This window comes from Callithrix jacchus, chromosome 7, assembly GCF_049354715.1.
Source record: "Callithrix jacchus isolate 240 chromosome 7, calJac240_pri, whole genome shotgun sequence".
Lineage (NCBI taxonomy): Eukaryota > Metazoa > Chordata > Mammalia > Primates > Cebidae > Callithrix > Callithrix jacchus.
This window is the reverse complement of record NC_133508.1, coordinates 28,217,115-28,239,180: the sequence shown is the minus strand read 5'-3', so window position 1 is coordinate 28,239,180 and position 22,066 is coordinate 28,217,115. Positions and strand designations below refer to the sequence as shown.

At 40.3% G+C, this 22,066-nt stretch overlaps 1 protein-coding gene across 13 annotated transcripts in view; it reads left to right on the top strand.

The window, feature by feature from the left end:
• The window catches only part of ODAD2 (outer dynein arm docking complex subunit 2), a 163,632-nt gene that overhangs the window by 54,127 nt on the left and 87,439 nt on the right, over positions 1-22,066 (top strand). For all 13 annotated transcript variants that reach the window (XM_035306996.3, XM_035306998.3, XM_009000094.5 and 10 more), the window contains 6 exons: positions 4,924-5,070; positions 11,807-12,016; positions 16,070-16,312; positions 17,010-17,120; positions 20,084-20,238; positions 21,723-21,965. In XM_035306996.3, the coding sequence (XP_035162887.1) occupies positions 4,924-5,070; positions 11,807-12,016; positions 16,070-16,312; positions 17,010-17,120; positions 20,084-20,238; positions 21,723-21,965 (1,109 nt within the window). The remainder of the gene's footprint in view (positions 1-4,923; positions 5,071-11,806; positions 12,017-16,069; positions 16,313-17,009; positions 17,121-20,083; positions 20,239-21,722; positions 21,966-22,066) is intronic.

The following is a 22,066-nucleotide window of genomic DNA, read 5'->3' as shown; positions in this document are numbered from 1 at the left end:
GACAAAGTGGAACGAACATTCAAAAATACTTTGACATAGCTGGTATTTAAAGAATAGCAATTGGCTAACTTTTGTGGCTCTGTATGTTGAATATTTTGGCTCCTGTCCTCTGGTATTCATTCTGAAAGATTTATAATCCTTTTGGGAGTGTGGTCAGTGACAAGAGTAGAACTAAATCCTGAAATGTGGAAAAACTAACTTTCCCTAATATAAAACTGTTCTACAAAAAATCCCTCAAGCCTATGAATATGTTTCCAGATTTTCAGAAAAAAAGTTGATTTACAGAATTTTTTTTCTTTAAGTATCTAACTTCTTGATGATCACTATAAATTGTCAGTCTTTTGCGTTACAAATTAGCCTAGAGATAATTCAGAAAAATGTGAACTCTTACCTTTGGGACATCTGCTGCAATTAAATGGCCTTTAAGAATTTATGTCATTGGTTATAGTGTAAATAATGAAATAAAGCCCAAAAGATGGGGAAATTGCCTAGAAGAGAAAAATTAAGACAACTTGAAATAGAAAACAAAGATTATGCTGAGTGTATAAGCCCAAAAATTGCTACCAAAGAAAATACTATAATGCAAGAATAGCAGTCAAGAAAGTCCTCAGCATGCACGATTAAGAATGTCAGGATGGTACATTCTTCTTCACAGAGTGGATCTGGGGCGGGAGGAGGCTCTTGGCTTAACCGAGGCATGACACGCTGTTCCATGTCTTCTTGCACTTTCTAGTCATGCTTAAGTCTGAAGCCTCTGCCTAAATAACTCCTCTAGCTGAAGCACTTGGTTTGGATTTCCAAACCCTTAATATAGGAACACTGCTCTGCTCCTTCAGACACTCCTGGGGAGGATTCTGGCTCCTTTTAACCTTTAAATTCAGAAAAAAATGAGCTTCGTTCAAATGAATTGTTTTTCTTATTTTCTTTGTTCTTTCTTTTTGTGCATGATTTAATTTCCTTTAATTGTGGTTAGCATTTAGAGTCTCCTTTATTATTATGTTAAAAAAATGTGTTTCTAGAGACAGGGTCTCACTGTGTTGCCCAGCCTTGAGTGTAGTGGTGTGATCAAAGCTCACTGCAGCCTCCAACTCCTAGGCTCAAGCAGTCCTCCTACCTCAGCCTTCCGAGTAGCTGGGATTACAGGTGCATGCCTGCACACTCAGACTAGATTCTTCTTCATGGCTTATAAAATATCTGCCTTTTGTTTTTCTAAAGAGGAAATGGAAGTATTGGCTTATAGGAGTCTTGTGCACCCAAATATGGGAGTTTATGAACGTGACAGTTATAGATAGGATTTTTAAATTTCATATTTCAAAACCAATGTATGAAAATTGGTGATATTGGTGGTGGTTACTTTTCTCCTTGATAGGAAGTAGAAAAGACACTAAAAGGGTTGGGCATGGTGGCTCACGCCTGTAATCCCAGCACATTGGGAGGCCGAGGCGGGTGGATCACGAGGTCAAGAGATTGAGACCATCCTGGTCAACATGGTGAAACCCCATCTCTACTAAAAATACAAAAAATTAGCTGGGCACGATGACGCATGCCTGTAATCCCAGCTACTCAGGAGGCTGAGGCGGGAGAATTGCCTGAACCCAGGAGGCGGAGGTTATGGTGAGCTGAGATTGCGCCATTGCACTCCAGCCTGGGTAACAAGAGAGAAACTCTGTCTCAAAAAAGAAAAGAAACGAAAAGAAAAGACACTAAAAGCTGTAAGAACATGACTTATTTTATGTGTAAATGGTAAAACTGAAGCTCTAGTCATTCTAAATTGTGAATGTAGAGGACAGCCTGGTGCATCCATTGGAAGCATTCATGTAGAAAACGAAAATTGTCAGTGACATCTTCACGGGATAGATGTTGAGAACATTTCTAGAGGCGTGGAAAGAATTTTCTTAAAAGGAGTAAGAAAAAAGGCTGACATCTCAACCTTTCTGTTTTCACGTTGGATCCTCTGGTAATCCCATTTCTGATTCCTATGCTAAAAGTCTTGTGTTGAATTCACAAGAGGATCTGCATATGTGTACATGTGTGATATGAAGGAGGAGGGGTTTGGGCAGCTTGTATGTAATTTCCATTTTCTGTGTTAACCTTATTATACATAAGACATGAACATGAAGAGATGAAGATAAATTGGTTAAGAGGTACAACAATACAGTGATATAGTACAATTAAGTTTAAGTTCCCTATTATAGTAAAGAAATTATAGTTAAGAATAATTTATTGTATATTTCAAAATAGCTAGAAGGGAGGAATTATAAAGTTCTCACCACAAAGAAAAGTGTGTGAGGTGATAAATATCTTAATTATCCTGATTTGGTCTCTACACATTGTATACATACATAGGATTATTACATGTAGTCTCAAAATACATACAACTATTATATATAAATTAAAAAATATTTTAAAAAATAACCTATTGTATTGAATTCACAAGAAGATTTGTGTATGCACAAGCTTGTGCTAGGGAGAAGGGAGTTTGCAGCTGGTATATAATTTTCATGGTCCGTGCTAAGCCTATTATATATTATCTATTTTATATATAGAAATATACTTTTTTGTCTTTTTTTATTATATTTTAAGTTCTGGGGTACATGTGTAGAATGTGCAGGTTTGTTATGTAGGTATACACATGCCATGATGGTTTACTGCATCCATCACCCTGTTATCTACGTTAGGTATTTCTCCTAATGCTATCACTTCCCTATCACCCCACCCCTTTCTATCCCTCCATTATCCCCCACCCCCCAACAGGCCCCAGTGCGTGATGTTCCTCCCCTCCCCATATCTATGTGTTCTCATTGCTCAACACCCACTTATAAGTGAGAATATGTGGTGTTTGATTTTTTGTTTTTGGGTCAGTTTGCTGAGAATGATGGTTTCCAGCTTTATCCATGTCCTTGCAAATGGCATGAACTCACCCTTTTTTATGGCTGCATAGTATTCCATAGTGTGTGTGTGTGTGTGTGTGTGTGTGTGTGTGTGTGTGTGTGTATGCTGCATTTTCTTTATCCAGTCTATCACTGATGGGCATTTGGGTTGGTTCCAAATCTTTGCTATTGTGAACAGTGCCACAAGAAACATACATGTTCATGTGTCTTTATAATAGAATTATTTATAATTGCTTTGAGTATACATCCAGTAATGGGATTGCTGGGTCAAATGGAATTTCTATTTCTAGGTCCTTGAGGAATCGCCACACTGTCTTCCACAATGGTTGAACTAATTTACACTCCCACCAACAGTGTAAAAGCGTTCCTATTTCTCCACATCCTCTCCAGCATCTGTTGTGTCCTGATTTTTTAATGATAGCTATTCTAACTGGCATGAGATGGTATCTCAATGTTACATTTTTATATTTATATTTATTATGTGTAATGTATTTAAAATGTTAAATTTATATGTAAACATAATGTATATTTTATATATTCAAATGTATATTTTAAAATTATAAAATATATAATGGATAATAGATAATGTATAAATTTATAAAATGGATGTTTACCTTATTTACTATGTATATCTAATCTATTTATATACATAATTATATATATACAGATAAATAATGGCAGTATATTGTAATGCTTAATAAATGGAAATAAACATAATTTGAAGGTGTATTCCCTTTAAACATCATTACTACGTTTTGAAGCAGGAATCAAAGGCTTGTCTATTACCAACACCTTTTGCAAAAATGAGCAGCAGTCTTGCTTTTGTGTGTGATGAGCTACTTCAGTGCTGATGTCAGAACTCCTGTTTATCAGCCAGCTGAATAGCAGTAGCAATAATATGTGCTACTCCTTAGAAGATTTTCAAAGCAGAAATGACCCATGGACATTCTCTAAGAATTCCTGCAGTGAATTCTGATTTTAATCTCCTGGCAGATCCGGTTCCCTGGTCAATCATTCTGTTTTAGTTTTAATCTTTCAGATTTTTTTCATTTTTTGAATCCTGAAGGAGCATCTCACCACTACTCTTTACATATAGTGATTCACCAAGAAGACATTGGCTTGCAAGACTCTCTGTGTTGGACCAGGATTTTGCTCACCACATTGATGCTTTCTCTCTTCTTTTTTTTGTTTTTGAGACGCAGTTTCGCTCTTGTTACCCAGGCTGGAATGCAACGGCGTGATCTCAGCAACCTCCACCTCCTGGGTTCAGGCAATTCTCCTGCCTCAGCCTCCTGAGTAGCTGGGATTACAGGCATGTGCCACCATGCCCAGCTAATTTTTTGTATTTTTAGTAGAGATGGGGTTTCACCATGTTGACCAGGATGGTCTCGATCTCTTGACCTCATGATCCACCCGCCTCAGCCTCCCAAAGTGCTGGTATTATAGGCGTGAGCCACCGCGCTCGGCCGCTTTCTTCTTTGTCCTGCCCATCCCATTGATTTCCAGAACCGATTGGAATTGCTTCTCTTTTCCCAACTCCACGTCCCTCACACCACCTACTCTAGGTTTCAGTATGGGTTGCAGTGCTGCTTCCTGCATGGTTTCCTTTTCTCTGGGTTCTCCTTATTTCAGGGTGTTCTATGCACATCTGTAGGAATAATTTTCAGACATACTTTGCATCATGCAATACCCTGTTCAAGAATTGGGGGGACTATCTCTTAGCTCCATGTACATCTTCCATTCCGCAGTCAGCCTCTCAAGGCTGGCCCCATGACTCTCTTTAATAGATGAATACTGCCCGATGTTATGACTGTTTAAAGGAGACAGCCCACCTTTAATGTTGACTCTTAATTGGAAAAATGTTTTACGATGCTCTGTACGGCTTTTCCATGCTTTAACTCTACCTGATCCATTTAACAAATTCTAGCCCACTCAGAGACACGTTTCCTAGTTCATGGATTCATAACTATTTAGTGCATTTCTATGGGACCATGGTCTTACTTAACCTTTCTCTGGTATTGCATCTTTATAGGGAGGAAATCAGACAGCTACAGTGATTGCGTTGTGTTCAATGAGGGATTTCAACTTAGCTCAAGAAACCTGCCAGTTGGCCATCAGAGATGTTGGAGGCCTGGAAGTGCTGATAAATTTGCTTGAAACTGATGAAGTCAAATGTAAGGTAAGTGGCTCTGTCACAATGGATGTGGAGTCTTTTTTTTTTTTTTTTAAATTTTTTATTGGATTTTAGGTTTTGGGGTACATGAGCAGAGCATGCAAGACAGTTGTGTAGGAACACACATGGCAGTGTGCTTTTCTTTCCTTCTCCCCTTCACCCACATTTGGCATTTCTCCCCAGGCTATCCTTCCCCACCTCCCCCTCCCACTGGCCCTCCCCTTTTCCCCCCAATAGACCCCAGTGTTTAGTACTCCCCTTTCTGTGTCCATGTGTTCTCATTTTTCATCACCCGCCTATGAGTGAGAATATGCGGTGTTTCATTTTCTGTTCTTGTGTCAGTTTGCTGAGGATGACGTTCTCCAGATTCATCCATGTCCCTACAAACGACACGAACTCATCATTTCTGATTGCTGCATAATAGTCCATGGTGTATATGTGCCACATTTTTCCAATCCAATCTATTATCAATGGGCATGTTGGTTGATTCCAGGTCTTTGCTATTGTAAACAGTGCTGCAATGAACATTCGTGTACATGTGTCCTTATAGTAGAACGATTTATAGTCTTTTGGATATATACCCAGTAATGGGATTGCTGGGTCAAATGGAATTTCTATTTCTAAGGCCTTGAGGAATCGCCACACTGTCTTCCACAATGGTTGAACTAATTTACACTCCCACCAACAGTGTAAAAGTGTTCCTTTTTCTCCACATCCTCTCCAGCATCTGTTGTCTCCAGATTTTTTAATCATCGCCATTCTAACTGGCGTGAGATGGTATCTCAATGTGGTTTTGATTTGCATCTCTCTGATGACCAGTGACGATGAGCATTTTTTCATATGATTGTTGGCCTCATATATGTCTTCTTTCGTAAAGTGTCTGTTCATATCCTTTGCCCACTTTTGAATGGGCTTGTTTGTTTTTTTCCTGTAAATCCGTTTGAGTTCTTTGTAAATTGTGGATATCAGCCGTTTGTCAGATAGGTAAACTGCAAATATTTTTTCCCATTCTGTTGGTTGCCGATCCACTCTAGTGACTGTTTCTTTTGCCGTGCAGAAGCTGTGCAGTTTCATTAGGTCCCATTTGTCTATTTTGGCTTTTGTTGCCAATGCTTTTGGTGTTTTGTTCATGAAGTCCTTGCCTACTCCTATGTCCTGGATATTTTTGCCTAGATTTCCTTCTAGGGTTTTTATGGTGCCAGGTCTTATGTTTAAGTCTTTAATCCATCTGGAGTTAATTTTAGTGTAAGGTGTCAGGAAGGGGTCCAGTTTCTGCTTTCTGCACATGGCTAGCCAGTTTTCCCAACACCATTTGTTAAACAGGGAATCCTTTCCCCCTTGCTTGTTTTTGTCAGGTTTATCAAAGATTGTATCGTTGTAGATATGTTGTGTTGCCTCCGGTGCCTCTGTTTTGTTCCATTGGTCTATATCTCTGTTTCGGTACCAGTACCATGCTGTTTTGAGTACTGTAGCCTTGTAGTATAGTTTGAAATCCGGTAGTGTGATGTCCCCCGCTGTGTTCTTTTTGCTTAGAATTGACTTGGCTATGCGGGCTCTCTTTTGGTTCCATATGAAGTTCATGGTGGTTTTTTCCAGTTCTGTGAAGAAAGTCAATGGTAGCTTGATGGGGATAGCGTTGATTCTGTAAATTACTTTGGGCAGTATAGCCATTTTCACGATGTTAATTCTTCCTAACCATGAACATGGAATGTTTCTCCATCTGTTTGTGTCCTCTCTGATTTCATTGGGCAGTGGTTTGTAGTTCTCCTTGAAGAGGTCCCTTACGTTCCTTGTGAGTTGTATTCCAAGGTATTTTATTCTTTTTGTAGCAATTGTGAATGGCAGTTCGTTCTTGATTTGGCTTTCTTTAAGTCTGTTATTGGTGTAGACGAATGCTTGTGATTTTTGCACATTGATTTTATATCCTGAGACTTTGCTGAAGTTGCTTATCAGTTTCAGGAGTTTTTGGGCTGAGGTGATGGGGTCTTCTAGATATACTATCATGTCGTCTGCAAATAGAGACAATTTGGCTTCCACCTTTCCTATTTGAATACCCTTTATTTCTTTTTCTTGCCTGATTGCTCTGGCTAGAACTTCCAGAACTATATTGAATAGGAGTGGTGAAAGAGGGCATCCTTGTCTAGTGCCAGATTTCAAAGGGAATGCTTCCAGTTTTTGCCCATTCAGTGTGATATTGGCTGTTGGTTTGTCATAAATAGCTTTTATTACTTTGAGATACGTTCCATCGATACCGAGTTTATTGAGGGTTTTTAGCATAAGGGGCTGTTGAATTTTGTCAAATGCCTTCTCTGCGTCAATTGAGATAATCATGTGGTTTTTGTTTTTGGTTCTGTTTATGTGGTGAATTACATTTATAGACTTGCGTATGTTGAACCAGCCTTGTATCCCCGGGATGAATCCTACTTGATCATGGTGAATAAGTTTTTTTGATTTGCTGTTGCATTCGGCTTGCCAATATTTTATTGAAGATTTTTGCATCTATGTTCATCATGGATATTGGCCTGAAGTTTTCTTTTCTTGTTGGGTCTCTGCCGGGTTTTGGTATCAGAATGATATTGGTCTCGTAAAATGATTTGGCAAGTATTCCCTCTTTTTGGATTGTTTGAAATAGTTTTAGAAGAATGGTACCAGCTCCTCTTTGTGTGTCTGGTAGAATTTGGCTGTGAACCCGTCTGGACCTGGGCTTTTTTTGTGTGGTAGGCTCTTAATTGCTACCTCGACTTCTGACCTTGTTATTGGTCTATTCATAGTTTTAGCTTCCTCCTGGTTTAGGCTTGGGAGGATGCAGGAGTCCAGGAATTTATCCATTTCTTCCAGGTTTACTAGTTTATGTGCATAGAGTTGTTTGTAATATTCTCTGATGATGGTTTGAATTTCTGTGGAATCTGTGGTGATTTCCCCTTTATCATTTTTTATTGCATCTATTTGGTTGTTCTCTCTTTTCTTTTTAATCAATCTGGCTAGTGGTCTGTCTATTTTGTTGATCTTTTCAAAAAACCAGCTCTTGGATTTATTGATTTTTTGAAGGGTTTTTCGTGTCTCAATCTCCTTCAGTTCAGCTCTGATCTTAGTTATTTCTTGTCTTCTGCTGGGTTTTGAGTTTTTTTGATCTTGCTCCTCTAGCTCTTTCAATTTTGACGATAGGGTGTCAATTTTGGATCTCTCCATTCTCCTCATATGGGCACTTATTGCTATATACTTTCCTCTAGAGACTGCTTTAAATGTGTCCCAGAGGTTCTGGCATGTTGTGTCTTCGTTCTCATTGGTTTCGAAGAACTTCTTTATTTCTGACTTCATTTCATTGTTTACCCAGTCAACATTCAAGAGCCAGTTGTTCAGTTTCCATGAAGCTGTGCGGTTCTGGGTTGGTTTCTGTATTCTGAGTTCTAACTTGATTGCACTATGGTCTGAGAGGCTGTTTGTTATGATTTCAGTTGTTTTGCATTTGTTGAGCAGTGCTTTACTTCCAATTATGTGGTCAATTTTTGAGTAGGTGTGATGTGGTGCTGAGAAGAATGTATATTCTGTGGATTTGGGGTGGAGAGTTCTGTAAATGTCTATCAGGTTTGCTTGCTCCAGGTCTGAGTTCAAGCCCTGGATATCCTTGTTGATTTTCTGTCTGGTTGATCTATCTAATATTGACAGTGGAGTGTTAAAGTCTCCCACTATTATTGTGTGGGAGTCTAAGTCTCTTTGTAAGTCATTAAGAACTTGCCTTATGTATCTGGGTGCTCCTGCATTGGGTCCATATATGTTTAGAATCGTTAGCTCTTCTTGTTTTATCAATCCTTTTACCATTATGTAATGGCCTTCTTTGTCTCTTTTGATCTTTGTTGCTTTAAAGTCTATTTTATCAGAGATGAGAATTGCAACTCCTGCTTTTTTTTGCTCTCCATTTGCTTGGTAAATCTTCCTCCATCCCTTTATTTTGAGACTTTGTGTATCCTTGCATGTGAGATCGGTTTCCTGGATACAGCACACTGATGTGTTTTGGATTTTTATCCAATTTGCCAGTCTGTGTCTTTTGATTGGTGCATTTAGTCCATTTACATTTAGGGTTAATGTTGTTATGTGTGAATTTGATACTGCCATTTTGATTCTAAGTGGCTGTTTTGCCTGTTAGTTGTTGTAGATTCTTCATTATGTTGATGCTCTTTAGCATTTAGTGTGATTTTGGAATGCCTGGTACTGGTTGTTCCTTTCTATGTGTAGTGCCTCTTTTAGGAGCTCTTGTAAAGCAGGCCTGGTGGTGACAAAATCTCTGAGTACTTGCTTGTTCGCAAAGGATTTTATTTTTCCTTCACTTCTGAAGCTCAGTTTGGCTGGATATGAAATTCTGGGTTGAAAGTTCTTTTCTTTAAAAATGTTGAATATTGGCCCCACTCTCTTCTGGCTTGTAGTGTTTCTGCTGAGAGATCTGCTGTGAGTCTGATGGGCTTCCCTTTGTGGGTAACTCGACCTTTCTCTCTGGCTGCCCTTAGTATTTTCTCCTTTATTTCAACCTTGTTGAATCTGACGATTATGTGCCTTGGGGTTGCTCTTCTTGCAGAATATCTTTGTGGTGTTCTCTGTATTTCCTGCATTTGAGTGTTGGCCTGTCTTGCTAGGTGGGGGAAGTTTTCCTGGATGATGTCCTGAAGAGTATTTTCCAGCTTGGATTCATTCTCTTCGTCCCCTTCTGGTACACCTATCAAACGTAGGTTAGGTCTTTTCACATAGTCCCACATTTCTTGGAGACTTTGTTCATTTCTTTTTGCGCTTTTTTCTCTAATCTTGGTTTCTCATTTTATTTCATTGAGTTGGTCTTCGACTTCAGATATTCTTTCTTCTGCTTGGTCAATTCGGCTATTGAAACTTGTGCATGCTTCGCGAAGTTCTCATATTGTGTTTTTCAGCTCCTTTAATTCATTCATATTCCTCTCTAGGTTACCCATTCTTGTTATCATTTCCTCATATCTTTTTTTAAGTTCCTTAGTTTCTTTGCATTGATTTAATACATGTTCTTTTAGCTCACAAAAGTTTCTCATTATCCACCTTCTGAAGTCTAATTCCGTCATTTTGTCACAGTCATTCTCCATCCAGCTTTGTTCCCTTGCTGGTGAGGAGTTTTGGTCCTTTCTAGGAGGCGAGGTGTTCTGGTTTCGGGTGTTTTCCTCCTTTTTTCGCTGGTTTCTTCCCATCTTTGTGGGTTTATCCGCTTGTCGTCTGCGTAGTTGCTGACTTTTCGATTGGGTCTCTGAGTGGACACCCAGATTGTTGATGATGAAGTCTTTCTGTTACTTGGTTTTCCTTCTACCAGCCTAGCCCCTTTGCTGTACGACTGCTGAGGTCCACTCCAGGCCCTGCTTGTCTGGGGTGCACCTCTAGCAGCTGTGGCACAGTGAGGGATGCTACCCGTTTCTTTTTCTGCTATCTTTGTCCCAGGATGATGCCTGCCAAATGTCAGTCTTTTGGATATAGAGGGGTCAGGGAGCTGCTTGAGGAGACAGTCTGTTCTTTTTAGGAGCTCAATTTCCGAGCTGTGAGCTCTGTTGTTCATTCAGGGCTGTTAGGCTGCTATGTTTGATTCTGCTGCAACAGAGCTCATTAAAAAAACCCTTTTTTTCTCAAATGCTCTGTGTTGGGGGGTTCGGGCTTTATTTTTCGATGTCCATTGAGGTGTCCTGCCCAGCTAGGGGGCAGACTAGCCACTGTTTGCCTGCCGAGTCTCCGCCCTGCTGTTGTGTGATTCGCCCTGTTCCTGCAGGCTCTGCTGTGGTCTCTGCCATGCCCTGCGGCGGAGTCTCTTCATTGTAGCGTGTTGCCTCGGCAACGGCAGGCTGCCTCAGCAGTGGGCGTGTATCTCAGTAGGGACGGGTTGCCTCGGCAACGGGAGGCTGTGTCTGCAGTGGGCGTGTATCTCAGTTGGGGCGGGTTGCCTCAGTAGTGGTGGATGCCCCTCCCCCACAGAGCATCTTGGACCGTCTGCTCGGGATAGTTTGAAATCGCGGTTTTGTTCGTCCCACTGGGTACCCTGAACGCTCTGTCCCTGCAATCCCCTGGGCTGGCCTACTGTCCAAGTCTCGTTCAGTCTCAAGTCCAGCCCTCTCAAGTCTCAGGTTGCCGGTTCAACAGGGCACCTGGACAAGTGCGCCCTGTGGGGACTGCTGGGTAGGGCCGGCCGCCACCGCCCCGGCTGCCGGCTTCACCAGGCAGACTTACTGCCTGGCGTCCCGTGTCTTTTTTATACTTGGGAGTTTCCCCGTTCTGTGGGCAACAAAGATCAGTCTGGAAATGCAACTCCAACTCACCTCTTTGCGGATTCAACGAGAGCTCCAATCCTGGGTTGTTCTCACAGCGCCATCTTGAGTCCTCCGGATGTGGAGTCTTGTTCCACCTTCCTGGGGCTCTCTTCTTAGCTCTAGGTGTCAGCCATTCCTTTGCTGCCTGGTTCTTGTCTTTATCTGCTGTTACTGCTGATGACCTGCTAATTCTGTTCACTGCGCTTTGTCTTTTCTCTGCTTTTCTTCTTTCTTTTGCTCTTCTCCATTCGTCTCTCATGCTTCCTGAATTAGGATTGTTTACGTAAATGAGAGAATATGCAGGATGTGTGTAACCTCTGGGAATGGAAACTATTTCTTAAAAAACTTAACTGGGGAAGGATTTTATGTAGACTCGGAATTTTTAAAAACATAGCATGGGTTACATATTCACCACTCTTTTTTCTTTTTTTCTCACACAGATTGGTTCATTAAAAATACTGAAGGAAATCAGTCATAATCCGCAAATCAGACGTAATATTGTTGACCTTGGGGGCTTACCAATTATGGTGAATATACTTGATTCTCCACACAAGAGTCTAAAGTGTTTGGCAGCTGAGACCATCGCGAATGTCGCCAAGTTTACAAGAGCACGGCGGGTGGTGAGGCAGTATGGGGGGATCACCAAACTGGTGAGTAGCCCTGACGTCATGATTGCCATCGAGCGCCAGCTGCACCACACACAGCTCCTTGCTGTCCTTCCTGGCCATGCTGGACATTCCATAGCCATGAGAGCGTGTTCTAGGAGCCTTCTGTCTGTATCACTTGTCCTTGAAAATTATTTTTGCATATTTATATTACTGAGTGTCCAAAATAAAAAATGTTCAAACTCATTTTTCAAAGAAATAGAAAATGTTTAAAGCAGATGTAATGGTCACCACCTATTGGTAGGGATGCATTCATGTATAGATTCATGTATAGATGTAAGAATGCAAAGCTGAAAACTGCTGCTCGGTGGAAAGCTGAAAACTTTAAAACATCAAAAGCTTTATAACTTGAAAAGCTGTTGACATCTATGATGCCATTTTTTTTTTTTTTTTTCAAGCAGGATCTCATTTCTGTTGCTCAGGCTAGAGTGCAGTGGTGCGATTTTGGCTCATTGCAACCTCTGCTTCCCAAGTTCAAGCGATTCTCCTGCCTCAGACTCCCAAGTAGCTGGGATTACAGGCACCTGCCACTGTGCCTGGCTAATTTCTGTATTTTTAGTAGAGATAGGATTTCACCATGTTAGCCAGGCTGGTCTCAAACTCCTGACCACAAATAATCCACCTACCTTGGCTTCCCAAAGTGTTGGGATTACAGGCATGAGCCACCATGCCCAGCCTATGATGCCACCAATAGACTGTAAAGATCTACCCACTATTATAGAGAGCAAATCCACTAGAAATAAACACAAACAAATTGTTCTCGGAAGTGATGACTGATTTTTCTTCCTATTTTTCTGCATTTGACAATTTGCCTTTTATGTGTAAGTCTTACTGGTGGCCCACGGCCTCTAATGTGGTGACCTTACTGGGAAAATGCTCTTCCAAGTGGACAGTCCGAGCTGCAGGCTCTTGTTCATCTCATTGTTAGAAGACTGAGAGCTGAAAACAGCCTGGGTGTTTAGCAGTATGTGCTCAGTAAAATGGTCTGCAGTGTATCCACAAGAAATATCCACTGAGACAGCTATCACTATTGTGTTGAAAATTTATTTATTTATTATTTTGAGATGGAGTCTCTCTCTGTCACCCAGGCTAGAGTGCAGTGGTGTGATCTCAGCTCAGTGCAACCTCTGCCTCCCAGATTCAAGGAATTTTTCTGTCTCAGCCTCCCAAGTAGCTGAGACTACAGGCGCATGCCACCGAGCCTGGCTAATTTTCATATTTTTAGTAGAGACAGGATTTCACTGTGTTAGTCAGTCTGGTCTCGAACTCAAGAGCTCATGCAATCCACTCACCTTGCCCTCCCAAAGTCCTGGGATTACAGTTGTGAGCCACCACACCCAGCTTGAATGTATATTTAATAGCAAGAAATAAAGTGCATAATATTTAATATTGTATAAAATCATGGCAGGATTAAAAACTGTTGCTATCTATGATCCCAATTTTTAGAAATAAGCATTAGAAATAAACACACACATTGCTCTCAAGGGTTTTCTCTGAAGTGATGACTAATTTTTCTGCCTACTTTTCTACATTTGCCAATTTGTCTTCTATTTCTAAGTCTTGCTCTTATAATCAGAAAAAGTAATTTTCTCAATAGCTAGCATCAAAATAAAAATACCAGAATCCTGCTTACCACCTTTGCCATCATTAGGAAAGGCTTTTAAAAAGTAAACATGTTTTCACCTCCTTAATAAGGATCATTAGCTCTGTGTCTCCCCCAGAACTGTTATCTTACTGTATTGTTTCCACTTCTGCACTTTAAGTGACAGGCCTTATTCATCCTTGTGCCTTTCAGAGCACGTAGCCCAGTTCCTTACCCATATTAAGGGTTAATGCATAATTCACGTAAGGGTGAATATGGATTTTAATGTAAATATGTACACTGAGAAATGTGTTCAGAAATTTGCCAAAAGACATTCTGTGTTTTCACTTGTCATCTTTAGAGCATTATAAATGTATTAGTTTCAAAAATAAGATAGAATCATGACTGGATAGATGCATGAATAGTTGGTGAGATACGTAATAAAATGAAAGTGGCAGAATGTTAATTACAGACTCTAGGTGGTGGATGTAGGGAAGTCTGTTGTGCAATCACTGTAAAATTCTTGAAGATTTTCTGTTTGAAAATTTTCATTAAAAATGCCAGAGAAAATGTAATTATTACTATGATTATCATTATTCTGCTTAAATAATGAAATAATTTGGCAGGTTGATGTGACTGTCTCCTGACACCACGCCCATTAAACTGTAATAATGGATAATGTAACATAAAATTTAAATATGTTTTATGCATCACATCAGGAATCTAGTACAGTAAGTCCTCATTTAATATCATCAGCAGGTTCTCAAAAATTGTGACTTTAAGCAAAACACATGTAACAAAACCAGTTTTCCTCCAGACTTACTGAAATAAACAAGAATTAAGTTCCTATGGCATATTTCTGGTCACAAAAGTATGACTTCTAAATGAAGACCTCAACACTGCCAACATTAAAAATGGAAATAACTATGACTTATACACACATTTAAGAAAGATTAATTAAAACAAGTAAGACAATTATTTAACCAGTCTTTGGTGAATCAGCCAATAGTGCTGGTCATGGTGGCAGTGGGTTAAATCAAGGAATAAATTTTCGCAAGGCAAAGATTGTGAGGAGCATCTCCTAACCACCAGGCAGTTCCAAAACAGTCACAAATGCTATGGGCTTTCTGAGCACTTCCATGCCACATCATTTGTTGTTGTGCATCTGTGTTCAATCCCAGGGTCTTCAAATTTCTCCCACATGGCTATCCCACCTGCAGTCAGCACCTGGAAGCCTCCATTCCCTCCTCCCCATTTTTCCTCGGTCCATATCTAATTAGACCAGGACTGTCCACCTGATTCAAGCCAGTCCCACTGGATCTCTCTCCTAGGAACTTGGAATTGGGATTGAGAGACTCTACTTAGCCTGGGCTATTACTCCCTTCTAAATTTGAGATTGGTGGTTATGGGCAGTATCTGTGGAATTTGACCGTCAGGGAGAGAAGAATGGGGTAGACATGCATAGATGATGTCTCCTAAGCCCCAGACAGAGACAGTGAACCTGCAAGGTGGCTGACAGCAAATCGCAGCTCTCAGGAGGTCTGGTTTCCCTTCCTCCATGGGGCAACCTGACATCCCGCTTAATCCTTATATATAGTAAATTGCCTTTCCCTTAAGATCTTCAGTGACTTTAGTTATTTCAAAGAAAAAAAATGGATGCTGGCAGTTGTGTTGTTTGGTTTGGTTGGCTTCAGTAGCACATGAGGAAGGCTGTGTCCTCCAAAGAGGTTTTATGGTTTTTGTTTCCTGGGTTGTTTTTTTTTTTTTTTTGAGGCAGGGTCTTGCTTTGTTGCCCAGGCTGGAGTACAGTGGAGTGATCACAACTCACTGCAGGCTTGAACTCCTGGGCCCAAACAATCCTCCCACCTCACCTCTGCCTCTGGAGTAGCTGGCTCTACAGGTGTGCACCACCACATCCAGCTTTTTTTTTTTTTTTTTTTTGGTTAGAAATAGGATCTTGATCTTGTTCTGTTGTCCAGGCTGATCTCTAATTCCTGGCCTCAAGTGATCCTCCCACTTCGGCCTCCTAGAGTGTTGGGATTACAGGCATGAGCCACTGTTCCTGGTCAGGTCTTGTGGCTTTAAGAGTATAAAGTCCATTCGGTTTTCCTTAGAAGGGGCTAATGTTTGGGGAGGCTAGTTTTTTGAGATGTTTGGGCTGAGGATGTGGTTTACAAATATTATCGATGTAAATATTAGAACCACGTTAAGAAAATACTATCTTGGTGGGCTTACATTTCTCAGGAAAAGGAAATGTATAAGCTCCCTAAGCCGAAGGAAGATTTTTTTGTAGGGTGTTGTTTGCTTTCCCTGGCTGCCATGAAGTATGAAAATTGATTTTTTTAAATGTTCTTGTTTTTGATGGAGGTGAGTTTAGTAAGCAACCTTGGTAGCTATAGAAGAATGCCTAAGGTTTTAAAGATTTCCATGAACACTGGATTTATCTATTCTTGTAGGTTGCTCTACTAGACTGTGCACATGATTCCACAGAACCCGCCCAGCTGAGCCTGTATGAGGCCAGAGATGTGGAAGTGGCTCGCTGCGGGGCACTGGCCCTGTGGAGCTGCAGTAAGAGTCATGCGAATAAAGAAGCCATGCGCAAAGCGGGGGGCTTTCCTCTGCTGGCCCAGCTGCTGAAGACTCCTCATGAAAACATGCTAATTCCAGTGGTGGGAACGTTGCAAGAATGTGCATCAGAGGTACTCACGCTGGTTCTGCTTCCCTTGACTTCTCAGCTTGACTTTCTTTAGTCCAAAAATTGTTTTTAAGGTTATCATGATGGCTCAAGGAGTTTTTTTTTTTTTCCCCAAGAAGTCAGCATCCTATGGGAAAGAGAGATCCAACTGATAGGACACTAGTTGAATCAGTACCTGCATACTGATTACTGTGTATGCTCTCTCTCTCTCTATATATATACACATATATCTATTATACTATATACCTATATCACAGGTACTATATATAGCTATATATCACACAGGTATATATATATATCACACAGGTACTGATCTAATGACTGATTTAATCAGCACCTGTGTACTGATTACTGTATATTTTATATATATATATATATCTCACAGGTACTGATTTAATCAGTGTCCTATCAGTTGATAGAACAGTGACATATATATATACATATGTCATATATATACTGACATTTTATATATAATCACATATATATGCTGATATTCATATATACACACTATATATATGTATATATACACACACATACATATATATTACTCAGTCGATTCTCTTATTGATGTGGGGATATGTCAAGCTAGAACTTGGGTGATTATTTCCTAAGAAAGTTTGTTCAGCATGTTTATTCATAAATGTAAACAGATACTTCTATTTGTGCCTTAGACACATAAATATGTGGGTTTTTATTCCTAGGAAAACTACCGGGCTGCAATCAAAGCAGGAAGGATCATTGAAAGCCTTGTGAAGAACCTAAGTAGTCAGAACGAGCAGCTGCAGGAGCACTGCGCCATGGCCATTTACCAGGTGCGATGAACTCTCTAGCAGGTGTGGGCACTCTTTCTCACATTGTTTAAGGCAGTTTTCTAACCATGTGGTTTCCTCCGGTGAGAATGGGACTCAGGAATCTGCATTTTATTTATTTATTTTAATTTTTAATTTTTTTTTTTTTTTTTTTTTTAGAGATAGGGTCTTGTTCTGTTGTCCAGGCTGGAGGACAATGGCACAATCATAGCTTACTGTAACTGCAATCTCCCAGGCTGAAGTGATCCTCGCATATCTGCCTCCCAAGAAGCTGGCACTTCAGCCATTTACCACCATGCCTGGCTAATATTCTTTATTTTTTTGTTTTTTCAGAGACAGTGGCCTCACTATGCTGCCCAGGCTGGTCTCGAACTCCTGGCTTCAAGTGGTCCTCCCTCCTCAGCCTCCCAAAGTGCTGGGATTTCAGGCATAAGCCACTGTACCCAGTCTGCATTTTTAACAAGTACCGTATTGGATTTTCATACACAGTTAGGTCTAAGAACCACTGTCCGGTGGTAATGAGAGATACGCTGTATAGGTCAGAGAAACCTGCTTTGACATCTGTGACTGTTTCTAGAAGACATTTATGCATCTTTGTTTCCTAAAATCACGTACTTAGTATAAAGTAGATAAATAAGTACATGGGTGCTTCTATATTGCTTTTAATATATCCTGTTCAAATAACCTTGGGACATTTATCTCCTACCAAGACTAGCCAGAGGAATGGGTGTGTGTGTGTTTCTGGTTTATCTTTTTACTGGTTTACTTACTGTAGTCTACACTAACTTTTTGTGTATTATACATTTCATAGTATACCAGAAAACAGATTAGAATGGTAAAGGGAGAAAAATGGCCTTGACAAGGTAGTGAATGGCTGGTTACTGTGCACATTAGCTTCTACCTAATCAGAGAAGATTTGCTAGAGGAATGCACTTAAGATGTGTAGTCAGAGAGTATGTCAAAAAGATACAAGGGGCCGGGCACAGTGGCTCACACCTGGAATCCCAACACCTGTAATGCCTTTGAGAGGCCAAGGCAGGCAGATCACTGGAGATCAGGGGTTCAAGATGATCCTGGCCAACATAGTGAATCCCATCTCTACTAAAAATACAAAAATTAGCTGGGCATGGTGGCATGTGCCTGTAATCTCTGCTACTCAAGAGGCTTAGGTAGGAGAATGGCTTGAACCTGGGAGTTGGAGGTTGCAGTGAGCCGAGATTGCATCACTGCTCTCCAGCCTGGGTGACAGTGAGACTCTGTCTCAAAAACAAACAAGCCAACAACAACAACAACAAAAGGATCAAGGGATTCATTTCATAACAAGATACCACAGACTGGGTGGCTTGAGCAGCTGAAATTTATTTCTTCGCAGCCCTGGAGACTATAATTCTGAGACTAGAGGTAGTTTCTTCTGAGGCCTCTCTCCTCAGCTTGCGTCCTCCCACCATCTCTCCTGGGTGTACGCCGGTGTCCTCGTCTCCTCTTGGACTGCAGTCCTGTTGGAGCAGGGCCCTCCCAAGTAATTTTTAAAAGGTCATTTAGCCTGAATGACCTCTTTAAAAGCTCTGTCTCCAAATACAGTCACATTCTGAGGCACTGGTAATTAAGACTTCAATATATGGGCTGGGCGCAATGGCTCACACTTGTAATCCCAGCATTTTGGGAGGCCAAGGTGGCTGGATCACCTGAAGTCAGGAGTTTGAGAACAGCCTGGCCAACATGGCAAAACCCTGTCTCTACTAAAAATACAAAAACAATTAGCTGGGTGTGGTGGTGCACACTTGTAATCCCAGCTACTCCAGAGGTGGAGGCATGAGAATCGCTGGAACCCAGGAGGTAGAGGTTGCAGTGAGCTGAGATTGTGCCAGTGTACTCTAGCCTGGGCAACAGACAGACTCCATCTAAAAAACAAAAAACTTCCATATATAAATTTTGAGGGGACACAATTTGGCCCATAACAATGGTATATAGCCCTGACTTGTATATATGCCTCACTGGAGTAACCATTGAGTTGATTAGAAATAGGGATTCATTTTTAGAAGATGCCTCTAATCCAGAATTGAAAATCACATGCAGAAGATAAACATGGCAGGTACCTATGTGGTGCATTGTGATGAGGATTTCTTCCATGGCCTCCATGGGTGGTGCATGACACATATCTACACCACATGACATCAAGAAACAACTGTGCACTTGGGGTAATAGCCAAGTCTCTGCTAACTGTATCATCTGTTAATGATACATCTGTATCATCTCTAGAGCCCAGGAAGAATGATCCATTGAGACCATCTGTGCAGTAAAGGTTTATTTCAAAGGATGACACAAACATGGATAAGCATATTTGAATAAAATGTCAGGTACTATTGATATCATCCACTGCTCTGGGCATGGAGACTTGGAGAAATTCTTTGTCTCTAATCACTTGAACCCAGGAGGTGGAGGTTGTAGTGAGCCATGATCATGCCACTGCCCTCCAGCTTGGTCAACAGAGCGAGACTCTGTCTCAAAAAAAAAAAAAAGAAAAGGAAAGAAAATACATTTGTCTCTAGATTTCAGGGGCCATTGAAGAGCTGACCAAATCCCTATCACTAATCTGTCTTCTCTTCTACGTTTCCCCAAAATTCTGAGTTGCATCGCTGCAGAAATCCTCTATCCCTCCATGTGGAGTTGTAGGTTTCTCACTGACCTTTTCCTCAGGAGATGCCCAGGCTATTTCAAAACTGGTTTGGGAGAATTGCCAAGTATGTATAAACTGCTATCTATTCCCAAAGCCACTTAAGGAGAGAGACATACTGTCAGAAACCTACCAGTAGAGAGATGAAATATATTTTACTTTGAGGCACCTTCAGAAAATGATCTCTCTGGAAAGAAGTTTCATAGCTACTAGAATGGCAGCCTTTTTAGCAATCATTGAAAGCTTGATATTCCTTGATCACCGACAGCCTCTGATTTGACTTTCTGTGCAGTGTGCTGAAGATGAGGAAACCCGAGACCTCGTTAGGCTGCATGGAGGACTTAAACCCTTGGCCAGTCTACTCAATAAGACTGACAATAAAGAACGGTTAGCCGCTGTCACAGGGGCAATATGGAAATGTTCCATCAGCAAAGAGAATGTGACCAAGTAAGAGAAGGAGCTCAATATTCTGAAATGAAGATATGGCTTCTGAAACACCTTCTTGTCATTTAATGCCATTCTAGTAAGGAGTCGATTCTAATGTTAGTGGTAGATGTACATTCTGGATGAAGTTAGCTGAATGATGGGATTCTTAGGATAGGATAGAATAGAATAGAAATTGCCCACTACCTGGTAATGACTTTTTCTGTGCCTCAGTGGCACTAAGAGGCTTGCTGACATGATCTCTCTAATTTGCATATGGGCAGCCATTTGAATTAGAAATATCTCTGATATTTTCCATGGGGACCTATCAAGGTGATTGAGTGGATTTCCCATGGAATCTTTAGAGGTGGGAATCTTTTTTCTTTTCTAAAGAGAAACAAGATGAATCAGCTAAATGTCAACTAACCAGTTACTCTTTAAAGAGTGGTCATTTTAAAATATGGTTGAATTTTATTTTAAAGTATTTATAAACTTTACAATCATTTGATTTATCTTAATTTTCAAATCTATCTCTTCATATTTTTTAAGAGTTTCCATTCTCAGTGTTGGGTATTCTGAGGCAATTTCTCCTTGACTCCATCTGATTATTGCCTTTAACAAGAAATTCACATCTTTGACCATTTAACACCAAATGTTTACTTAACAAAGAAGGCAAAGTGAAGTCATGGCTAGCTTAAAAGTAACCTCAGCTAATGGAACTTTTATCTTAATTAAAATCTCAGCTGCATCATAGTACTTAATAGTGCTGAAATGTATTAGAAAGGGAAAAATGTTCTGTATAGAAACTAGTAATTTTCAAATATCTACCTTTATGTAGCATGCTTCCTTTGGGGGTGTGTGTGTGTATTTGTGTGTGTATATATATACATACATGTGTGTGTATATATGCACACATATGCATACACATATATATGTATATATATATGTGTGTGTGTGTGTATACATATATATATATATCAGAGTGAAATTTTATAACAAGAGAGATGCTCAAATGTATTAGTGGTTAATATGGAAGATACCAAGAGTGACTTTTTATAAAAATCTAAGTAGCACAAGCTACTACTCCTTTTAAGAAACCAACTAAACCCAAATAGGTACAATAGAGCCATATTTGATGTGTTTAAAAACAAAAATATATAACATATAATTTATCTTTATGAAACATTTAGAAGACTTCATTCAGGTAAAGTCGTCTCTGTAAGATAGGGGGAAAAGCCCTAGCAAAGTGGACACTCAGATTTAGAAGAAGCTGTGGTTTTCTTAGAGACTGTACTGCATGGTGATTGATGGCGAAGGTCTGGAGCAGATGGCTGGGTGTAGACGTCAGCTCTACTATATACCGAGCTTCAGATTAGCCATCCAATAATGGGGATTGAATAATATCTGCATCATTGGGTTGTTGTAAGGATTGAATGAATGTTTAGTGATTTTTAGCTAACCTTATACAAAACACAATTCTCTCTCTGTCTTTCTTATGATGAACTTAGGTTTCGGGAATATAAAGCCATTGAAACCTTGGTGGGACTTTTAACAGATCAGCCTGAAGAAGTACTTGTGAATGTGGTTGGGGCCTTGGGAGAATGCTGCCAAGAACTTGAAAACCGAGTCATTATCCGGAAATGTGGTGGCATTCAACCACTTGTGAACCTCCTTGTTGGAATAAACCAAGCTCTTCTTGTGAATGTTACAAAAGTGGTTGGTGCTTGTGCAGTAGAACCTGAAAGTATGATGTAAGTGGCCCTGGAAGTGGAAAGAGTTTTATATAAGTGTTAGGGAAAACATTTGGGAGGTCACAGAAGAGTGTCATCATTTATAATTGATGTGCACAAAT